The sequence below is a fragment of the Nerophis ophidion genome, linkage group LG23, assembly GCF_033978795.1.
Source record: "Nerophis ophidion isolate RoL-2023_Sa linkage group LG23, RoL_Noph_v1.0, whole genome shotgun sequence".
NCBI lineage: Eukaryota > Metazoa > Chordata > Actinopteri > Syngnathiformes > Syngnathidae > Nerophis > Nerophis ophidion.
This window is the reverse complement of record NC_084633.1, coordinates 14807987-14818807: the sequence shown is the minus strand read 5'-3', so window position 1 is coordinate 14818807 and position 10821 is coordinate 14807987. Positions and strand designations below refer to the sequence as shown.

The 10821-nt window shown below is 41.1% G+C and overlaps 1 protein-coding gene across 4 annotated transcripts in view; it reads right to left on the bottom strand.

The window, feature by feature from the left end:
* The window catches only part of baiap2a (BAR/IMD domain containing adaptor protein 2a), a 256159-nt gene that overhangs the window by 16192 nt on the left and 229146 nt on the right, over nt 1-10821 (bottom strand). For 2 of the 4 annotated variants that reach the window (XM_061884945.1, XM_061884943.1), the window contains exons 12-13: nt 10489-10642; nt 10325-10362 (exon numbers count right to left, since the gene is read on the bottom strand). In XM_061884945.1, the coding sequence (XP_061740929.1) occupies nt 10325-10362; nt 10489-10642 (192 nt within the window). Of the gene's footprint in view, nt 1-174; nt 1802-1824; nt 2095-10324; nt 10363-10488; nt 10643-10821 lie in introns of those variants that run through there. The other 2 variants (XM_061884942.1, XM_061884944.1) reach the window with 2 other exon arrangements.

Sequence of the window (10821 nt, the reverse complement as noted above, 5' to 3'; positions counted from 1 at the left end):
CTCTTTTTTTGTTAGCGCAGGCAGCATGAAGCAGGGCTTTTATTGTGAAGATAGGAAATGTGCAGTCGGCCTTTAGAGTTTTGACGGAAGGGACGGCGCGAAAGTCTGTTGAAATAAAAAGTGTTTCTCGCCTTCCTCTCTGTCATTTTTTCATAATAATGAACTGGCAGCAGCCAGCGTCATCTCACAAGACCCTCGGGTGCCGTGAATGTCAATCAGGCAAGCTTTTTAGGTCTACGTTGTGGTATTTTATGTTTCATAAAGTGCCACACATTTTACAATGTGAGACAGGTCTGGACTAAAGGCAGGCCAGTCTAGTACCTGCAAACTTTTACTACGAAGCCACGCTGTTGTAACACGTGGCTTGGCATTGTCTTGCCGAAATAAGCAGGGGCGTCCGTGATAACGTTGCTTGGATGGCAACGTATGTTGCTCCAAAACCTGTATGTACCTTTCAGCATTAATGCTGCCTTCACAGATGTGTAAGTTACCCATGCCTTGGGCACTAATACACCCCCATACCATCACAGATGCTGGCTTTTGAATTTTACGCCTAGAACAATCTATTTCTATATGTTACGGCGGACATGACGCCCACAGTTTCCAAAAATAATTTGAAATGTGGACTCGTCAGAATACAGAACATTTTTCCACTTTGCATAAGTCCGGCGGAGTTTCTGGGTGTTGTTGATAAATGGCTTTGGCTTTGCATAGTAGCATTTTAACTTGCACTTACAAATGGAGCAACCAATTGTAGTTACTGGCAGTGGTTTTCTAAATAGTTCCTGAGCCCATGTGGTGTTATCCTTTACACACTGATGTCATTTTTTTGATGCAGTACTGCCTGAGGGATCGAAGGTCCATAATATTTTCACTTATGTGCAGTGATTTCTCCAGATTCTCTAAACCCTTTGATGATATTACGGACCGTAGATGGTGAAATCCCTAAATTCCTCGCAATAGCTCGTTGAGAAATTTTGTTCTTAAACAATTTGCTCACGCATTTTTTCACAAAGGTATGACCCTCGCCCCGTCCTTGTTTGCGAATCACTGAGCAGTTCACGGAAGCTGCTTTTATACCCAATCGTGGCGCCCACCTGTTCCCAATTAGCCTGTTCACCTGTGGGATGTTCCAAATAAGCGTTTGATGAGCATTCCTCAATTTTCTCAGTCTTTTTTGCGACTTGTGCCAGCTTTAAAAAAAAAAAAAAATTCCAAATGAGCTTATATTTTCCAAAAAAATAAATTTTTTCAGTTGGAACGTTAAATATCTTGTCTTTGCAGTCTATTCAATTGAATATAGGTTGAAAAGGATTTGCAAATCATTGTATTCTGTTTTTATTTACGAATTCTACAATGTGGTTTTGTGTTTTGTAGTATGTTATATTTTTTCAGTTTTTTCTTTTTTTTTTGCATTGTGCCTATAAAAGTACCAAATTCAAAACCCATATGTGCGTACTATACCGCAAGCTAAAAAGCGAATTAAGTTAAGTTGTGGATTCCCCCCCTAAAGCAGGCGTGGTGACTACGCTGTAGCATAATGAAGCCTTTAATTGGAAATAAACAAAACAAAAACAAAACAAGATCCCGTGTCGCCGTCACCATGGCGTTTTTCGGCACTTGTACAGTACATGAACCTCCTTTTCTTTTGAGCGCCACAAAATGACACAACCATGTACATGCATGAAAAAGACAAAGCAGGCGAGCAACGTTTGCTCAGAGTCCGTATCGCTGCACGCCGAGCAGGTAGGCCCCGCCTCGGGCGTCAATGCGCTCAACGCAATCCTCCACCCACCAACCGCTACTGTCCAACAGCGACACCCACCGCCACCACCGCCAGGCAGCCATCAGCAGCAGGAAAGGACGCGCCCGGGGGAAGGAAGAGAGGACAGAAAGGAGGGATGAGAGCGGCCTTTGGTGGAAGAAGAGGAGGAGAGAGGAGGAGGACAGGGGGGGTGGCAGGAAGGAGGAAGGCAAAGAGCAGGGTGGAGGGAGGCTAAGAGGAGGGTGGAGGAGCCCCCTGTGCTATCGGCAGCTGTCTGTCACAATGTGTGTTGTCACACAGTCGATATCAATTTGCCATCAGGACTGTCACTGTGGAACAAAGAGAGAAGGAAGCTTGCCAGGTCGGACACACTCAAGAGAGAGAAATGGCCAGAGACAGGACACACCAGCAGGACAGGAGGAGGAAGAGGAGGAGGAGGAGGCAGGGTGTGGTTTGGGAACTAACGCAGTGTTTTTCAACCTTTTTTGGAGCCAAGTAGTTGTCCCGATATCAAAATTATTTTGCTACTTTTCTAAATAAAGGGGACCTGTGTTGTTTTCATTTCCCTGCCTTCTTTTTTTCCTTGTGATTTGTTTCCTCAGCTCGTTAGCCTCCAGCGAGGGGCGGACACTAGACCATACTTGCCACTCCCGAAATTCAGCGCCTCTCCCGAAAACCTCCCGGGAAAAATTTTCTCCCGAAAATCTCCCGAAATTCAAGCGGAGCTAGCCCCCCAACATTGAGTCAGACCTGACCCTCTTAAACAGGACACTACTGCCATCTACTGTACATAGAATAGAATGTAAATATATTCTACATTTAAGTGCAGTTAAGGAACATGCATTAGGGAGTCTGTTGTTCTGATGCCCACAGTAAAGAAACGTAACTTCATCACGTCGCCTGGTTATTGACTCCAACCCAATATATTACACCGTCGACGGGCAAAATTAAGAAATACGCTTGCAAGTTCCAGAACGATTGGAATCAAGAATTTCAGTTTATCCAGGAGAGTTCGAAGGGGAAAGGGATATGTTGCCTGTAAATTTTGTAGAACAGACTTCTCCATTAAACACGGCGGTCGAACGGATATTCAGCCATGAACGTTCAGGGAAGGACAAAGCGTCCACAGCGCAGCATCGTTCACAACCCAGTATTATGGCCCACCTCGCAAAATGGAGACCTGATGGTGTATCTTATGCTGAGACAAAGATGGCTATGCTGATAGCTGGAAGCAACATCCCGATCTCATTTGCGGATGTCTACAACAAATCCGTGAAGGATGTTCCCGGATTCGGTGATCGCTCGCCAATACGCAAATGGCAGAACAAAGGTTACTCAAATAGTGAAAGGTAAGTGTTGTTGTTTTTTTTTTAGTAACCAGCAAGCACAGTACAGTTAGTAGAACTGTGTTTTTATTACTGTGTATTTGATAGGTGCTGTCGGAGATTCAACTATTTATTTTATTTATATATATAATAAAATAAATATATATAGCTAGAATTCACTGAAAGTCAAGTATTTCATACATATATTATGTATTTATATATATATATATATATATTATATATATATATATATATATATATATATATATACATATATATATATATATATATATGAAATATATATGAAATACTCGAGTTGGTGAATTATACGCCACCCCTCTTAACCACGCCCCCCGCCCCAAACCACGCCTCCGCCCCACCCCCGACCAGGCCCACCCACCCACCACCTCCCGAAATCGGAGGTCTCAAGGTTGGCAAGTATGCACTCGACACACCTGCAACCATTTTCGACCGAGGAGTATATAAGCTCGTCGCCCACAACTGGTCCTTATCGGTTCATTTTTGACCCTGCACCTCCTACATGCATGTACCCGCTTCGCCCCGTCAGACCGGTATGTTGACTTTCCTTATTCTGGTATTTCCTAACCTTGTTGTATTTTGTTTTCTAGCCTCCCTGAGGCAGCAGAGACTTTTTCCCCTGCGCTATAGTGCGTCCCGGCTTTTCCACTGCCAACCTCTGAGGAACCGGCTTCATTTAGTTTTCAAGGTGTGCATATTCTGCCCCATCGCTTTTTGTTGCACTTTTTGGACTGATTAAATGTATTCCCTTTTGTTATTCAAATTTGCCTCCCGTCTCTGCATCCCGGGGTCCCCCCTTGACCAGTTCCTAACAGGGACCCTCCCCCAAAAATTGGCATTATTAGCTTTATTTTATCAAAAACTCTTACGGTACATTAAACATATGTTTTTTATTGAAATTTAGTCCTTAAATAAAATAATGAACACACTAGACAACTTGTCTTTTATTAGTAAGTAAACAAGCAAAGGCTCTTAATTAGTCTGCTGACATATGTAGTAACATATTGTTTCATTAATCATTCTATTATTTTGTTAACATTATAAAGGACAAGTGGTAGAAAAGGAATTATTAATCTACTTGTTCATTTACTGTTAATATTTGCTTAATTTAACATGTTCTATCTACACTTCTGTCAAAATGTAATAATCACTTTTTCTTCTGTTGTTTGATACTTTACATACTGTACCATAAACTTGGGTACCAATCCGATGCCAAAAAATATTGACGTAATCATAGTAGTATCGACTGGATACGCTCCTGTACTTGGTATCATTACAGTGGATGTTAGGTGTAGCTCCACCAATGGTGTTTGTTTACATTTTGACGCCGGTGAGTAGTGTGTAGTGAAGCACGTTTAGCTATTCCTCGTCCTCCAGTGATAATGATACTTGTAAGAAACTTACTTTATTTGTCGCCACGGAGGCCAGGATTAGTGATTTAGAAGTAGCTAAAACACTGCAGACTGGGGCTAGACTTTACCCGCTGACTCGTTTACCATGTCTTAAATCACCTTTTTCTGAGGACGTTTCAGTGTTATAACTTCACCTTTATCGTTAGTTTTTAAGCCAAGATGCGTCCATTCTCTCTTTTCCGTCTACACATTGCATGCTCGGTGGCGCCCGGTTTTACGTCTGCTCGTAAAATCAGCAAAAACTAGACGTGACAACAACGTGATACTAATGAAAATGATTCATTAGTATCGCGGTACTACACTAATTACATCTTGGTCAGTATCATTACTAAACGAAAGTCAGTTGACAGTAAAAAGCCGTTGTCGCAATTGTTGGATATGACTTCAAACCATAACCAAGCATGCATCAACATAGCTCTTGTAGTCAGGCTTGCCACTGACAGTTCGTTTGTTTTTTTAGTTTTTCCTGTGTGTTTAGTATTTCCTGTTTTTAGCTCCTGTCAGCGCTCTTATTTTGTCTGTTTCCTGTTTTTTTCCCTGTGCGCTGTTTTCCCCTCAGCTGCGGCACCTGGCCACACCTGGTGTCAATCAGCCCGATTCCTATTTTACCTGCTTTGTTCATCAAGTCAGTGCTGGATTATTGTCGATGTCACATATCGCATGTCGCTTCTGTATTGTATTGGGGGTGGGGGGGTTGCCCACATATGAGGTCCTCTTCAAGGTTCTCATAGTCAGCATTGTCACTGGCGTCCCACTGGATGTGAATTCTCCCTGCCCACTGGGTGTGAGTTTTCCTTGCCCTTTTGTGGGTTCTTCAGAGGATGTCGTAGTGGTTTGTACAGTCCTTTGAGACATTTGTGATTTAGGGCTACATAAATAAACATTGATTGATTGATTGATTGATATTGTCGCTCCTGTCGTGTTGTTGCAGCGTAGCGATAAGCTATAATTCGTTAGATGTTTGTAGCTTACTGTTTTTTGTTCCCTGCTTCCTATTTTGTCTTTGTACAACACGTAACGGCTTCTGTTCCCTGTTCTGTTTATGTTAGCCTCCATGCTAAGCCTTTTGTTTTTGCTAGCTTCCATGCTAAGCTCCTTTTGTTTGTTATCCGCCTGGTGCGCGCTTTTTGTTCTACCCCTTTTGTGTGTTCTTGTTTAGGCTTAATTAAATCATGTTTACCTGCAAAATGCCTGCCTCCTTCTCTGCATCTTGGGGTTCGTCACAAAGCAACTCTGACACTTGTCTCAAAGTAGGTGTAGCGTCACATCAAACCGTGACTTATTTAGACTATTTTTGCTGTTTTCTTGTGCGTAGTGTTGTAGTTCTAGTCTTGCGCTCTTATTTTGGTGGCTTTTTCTCTTTTTTGGGTCTTCCTTTGAGCGATATTTCACGCATCTACTTTTTTTTTAAGAATCAAGAATATTACAGTAGTTTTCATCCTTCTTTGTGGGGAGATTGTTGATTGTCATGCCATGTTCGGATGTACTTTGTGGACGCCGTCTTTGCTCCAGAGTAAGTCTTTGCTGTCATCCAGCATTTTGTTTTTGTTTACTTTGCAGCCAGTTTGGTTTTAGATTCGTTCTGCATTGCCTTCCCTAAGCTTCAAGGCCTTTTCTTAGAGGCACGCACCTTTTGTTTATTTTTGGTTAAAGCATTAGACACATTTTTACCTGCACGCTGCCTCCCGCTGTTTCGGACATCTACAAAGCTACCGGCTGCCCCCTACTGATATGGAGGAGTATTACACGCTTACTCTGCCGAGCTCTAGACAGCACCGGCACTCAACAACAACACATCATTTGCAGACTATAATTACTGGTTTGCAAAACAATATTTTTAACCCAAATAGGTGAAACTGCATCATCTCCCACGGTACACCAGACTGTATCTACAGTGGTTGAAAAACACTGATCCAACATACAACTCCAAACACCCCACCTGCCATCATTGCAAAGCTCTAACTTCACATTTCCTCATTTTTTTAAATTTTTTTTTAATTACATGGCCAAATAAACCCAAATTTGTTTAGGAATGAGAAAATCCTGAAGTTGTCTCCTCAGCTTGACAGGATGCATATAGCAAAGATTAGTATTTTTGTCAGGGGGGGGGTGAGGACAGTGTCCCGCCCCCCCCTTTTAAAAACACGGAGCAGATAGCTTGACAGTCCAGACTGACAAGCAAGTGGCGGCTGAGCATGACGTCGCTACATCGATAACGCCTCTCCTCACACTCCCGACAAGTAAATAAACACACTCACAGTTTCACTCACTGGACAGACATAGGGACAGGATTATTCCCGCACACGCTCGAGTATTTACGTTCTTTTGATATCAAAATCGGATGGAATACATTTAATTAAATGAGGAATTCATATTTCTAGGCCAAAAAATGTCTTCACCTTGACTCTAATGCAGGAATTCAGCAGTTTAGTACGTCTTATTTAAAAATATTTTCTAAGATGCAAGAGATTATACAAAAGTGTCATAGATTGTTGCTGTTATGAAAATATGTTTGTCACTTTAGTGAATTTACTGTTAAATATCTTTAAAAATATCAAAAGTATCAAAGAAGCATATACAATTAAACGTTTGGACAAACACATATAAACTATTTATGTCAATTGCAAAATTATTACATGTCGAATAGGATAATCTTAGGTGCCCTTTACCTATATTTTTAAAAAAGTGTTTTGATTTTTAAAGTAACAAAACATAAACAACAATGTTCTGGTAATACTGTTACCAAATAAAAAAACGAATGTTATTATGTATGTTAGTCAAAATGTTAGTATAAAATAAGCATTTAAAATTAAAACCTTGTTTACATTAATTACAAAAGTTTGGACAAACACTCATAAGAACATGTGTCAACATTTATAAATGGTACTTTATGATAACTGTATGTACAAGGTGTATTTATAATATGTTGTGTAAAGGAAATGTCATACAGTTGTGACCAAAATTATTCAACCCCCACCCAATGTTGGTGTTTTAGCAAGTTGGACATTAATTCCGTATTTTGTTTATATTCATATCAAATAAAGATGTGTCAAATAGACCAATGCAACATAAATTGTAACACTGTATTTTACAAAATACCAAAAAAGGACATTTTTCTTAATATCTCATTGACAAAATTATTCAACCCCTTGAAGATCATAACTCTTAAGAACAGAATTTGAATAAGGTCTTTTCAATCAGGTGTCGAAAACACCTGTAGATGTGATTAGAACCATAACGAGCAACAATTAAACTGACTGAAAAAGACTGTGACGCTCAGCTTCTTGTAGATGGTCAATGGAGTATTTGCAACATGGTGAAGTCCAGGGAGTGGTCAAAGAAGTCAAGAGAGGAGGTCATTTCTCTTCATAAGAAAGGATATGGATATAAGAAAATAGCAAAGACATTACACATTCCAAGAGACACAGTTGGGCGCATAATTCGCAAGTTTAAAGCTAAAGGCACAGTGGAAACACTACCTGGGCGTGGTAGAAAGAGGATGCTGTGTGCAGTACAGTGGTGAAAACCCCCCCGGGTAACAGCTGAGGAACTACAACAGGACATTGCAGAGGGGGGGTCGCAAGTTTCGTCCCAGACAATAAGGCGCGCACTACGAGATGAAGGCCTCCATGCCAGAACTCCCAGGCGCACCCTACTTCTGACTACCAGGCACAAGAAAAAATAGACTCCAGTATGCCAAAAATCATCTGGACAAACCCCAAAGGTTTTGGGAAACTGTTCTATGGAGTGATGAGACAAAACTGGAACTCTTTGGGTTTATAAATCAACGTTATGTCTGGAGGAGATTAAATGAAGCTTACAAAGAGAAGAACACCTTTCCTACTGTTAAGTATGGTGGGGGGTCAATCATGCTCTGGGGCTGTTTCTCAGCCTCAGGTACCGGGAATCTCCAGCGCGTTCAAGGCATTAGGAATTCTATTTCCTAGCAGGATATATTAGCTGCAAATGTCATGAAGTCAGTGACGAAGCTGAGGCTTGGGAGACGTTGGACCTTCCAACAGGACATCGATCCCAAGCATACCTCCAAATCAACATCAGAGTGGTTGCAGAAGAAGGGCTGGAGGACTCTGGAGTGGCCTTCACAGTCGCCAGACCTAAATCCTCTAGAAAAGCTGTGGTGGGACTTGAAGAAGGCAGTTGCAGCCTGTAAGCCCAAGAATATGAATGAACTGGAGGCCTTTGCCCAAGAGGAATGGGCTAAAATACCTGTAGATGCTTGTAAGAAGCTTGTGTCCGGTTATGTATCACCTTTGAAGGATGTCATTACTGCCAAAAGGTGTTCTACTAAGTACTAAAGATGCATGGAACTAGGGGGTTGAATCATTTTGTCTATTAAGAAAAATGTCCTTTTTTGGTATTTTGTAAAATACAGTGTTACAATTTAAGTTGCATTTGTCTATTTGACACATCTTTATTTGATATGACTATAAACAAAATACGGAATAAATGTCCAACTTGCTAAAACACCAACATTGTGTGGGGGTGGAATCATTTTGATCACAACTGTATTTATATGAAGCTCATCTTGTATTTGAGATTGTTTATAGAAAGAACTTCAGCCTGCACCCTTTTGGTGTGTAAAATTGTCAATTAATGAATGCAAATCTGTTTGTTTATTTCGTCGACCGCTGACCGAAGAAATAATAAACTACCGTATTTCCTTGAGTTGCTGCCGGGGCGTTAATTAATTTAAAACCTCTTCTCACTCCTGCGCTTACCAAAGGCATGCGGTAAAAGTAAGCATGCGCTAATTATTTTAAAACCTCTTCTCACTCCGGTACTTATCAAAGGCATGCAGTAAAAATTTGAGTGTGATGTAAGTTTGGACCTTAAATCACACAAATTCTTCAGAGTTTGCACTGGCTCCCTGTTCATTTTAGAATTGATTTTAAAACATTGCTGTTTGTTTTTAAATCTTTACATGGACTGGCACCTCAATATATCTCGGACCTTATCCAAATTTACATTCCTGCGTGCGCTCTGAGGTCCGAGAGCCAGTTCAAGCTCGTGGTGCCCAAGACCAGACTTAAGACCAGGGGAGACAGGACCTTCTCTGTGGTCGGCCCTAAGCTCTGGAACACTCTGCCCCTCCATGTTCGAACTGCTTCCACAGTGGAGTATTTTAAGTCTCGTCTTAAGACCCACTTTTATTCGTTGGCTTTTAACACTACGTGAGTTGTGTGGTCCTCTGTCCTCTGTTGTCCTCTGTGTTTTTTATACACTTTGATTTCTATTTTACTGTTTTAATTGATTTTACCCTTTAAAATAGTTTTTAATCATATTTGTTTTTATATTGTTTTTATTGGTTTTATATTTATTTATTTTTTGTTTTTATTCAGTCATTGGTGGAGCATAATATATATATATTTTTTTATTTTATTTTATTTTATTTATTTATTTTTACAATTGTTTTTAACATGGCTGTGCAGCACTTTGGAAACGTTATTGTTGTTTAAATGTGCTATATAAATAAAGTGGATTGGATTGGATTAAATCTTTCTGAATAGCTCTTAATCTTCTTCCCTTTACTAAGCATGCGCTAATTATTTTGCGAAGCGAGTTTGACCCGGCAGTAATTCAAGTCAGGCGCATACTATACGCCCTGCGGCAATTCAAGGAAATACGGTAATTCATAGCAAAATGATCACATATTTCTGACTAAATGGCTTTGAAAGTGAAACAACTAAAAGTACGCTATCCTGAAAAAAAGGAGCAGTGATTTACTTCTTTCGATTAATTAAAGGGTGGGAAAAAAAACTTACCTCGTGGCGAAGCGAGCGTCGTAATCCTCGACAGCAGGCTGAAAAAAACATAAAATATACATTAAGGTCAGCAGGTGGCAGCAGAGATCAAAGGATGTCTGAACTGAAAAGATGAAGAAGTGCACCAGGGCGGATGTGAGTGCCTGTGTCAACTCGTCACCTACCTGGGTGCCAAAGCCCGCCATGCTGTAGGGCCGTGGGCGCGTCTGTGCTAGACTTTGCGCCAACAGTCGGGCGGTCAGGCCGTAGTCGGGCGTGGGCAGGGATGCGTCACTCTCCAACAAGTTGCCCGTGCTGCTACTTTTCCCGTGATGCAGACTGGCCAGACAGGGGAAGAAAAGCCTCAGACTAAGAACAATTATCGTAACCCTCGAACAGCCAAATACAACGAAGAGTTAACGTGACTCATCGCACAAATAAAAGCGGCTTGTTGCTAGGCAGATTTCCTTCGGCTCAATCCCCAAAAATGTTTTTTTCCCCACCCGTTACACACCGCA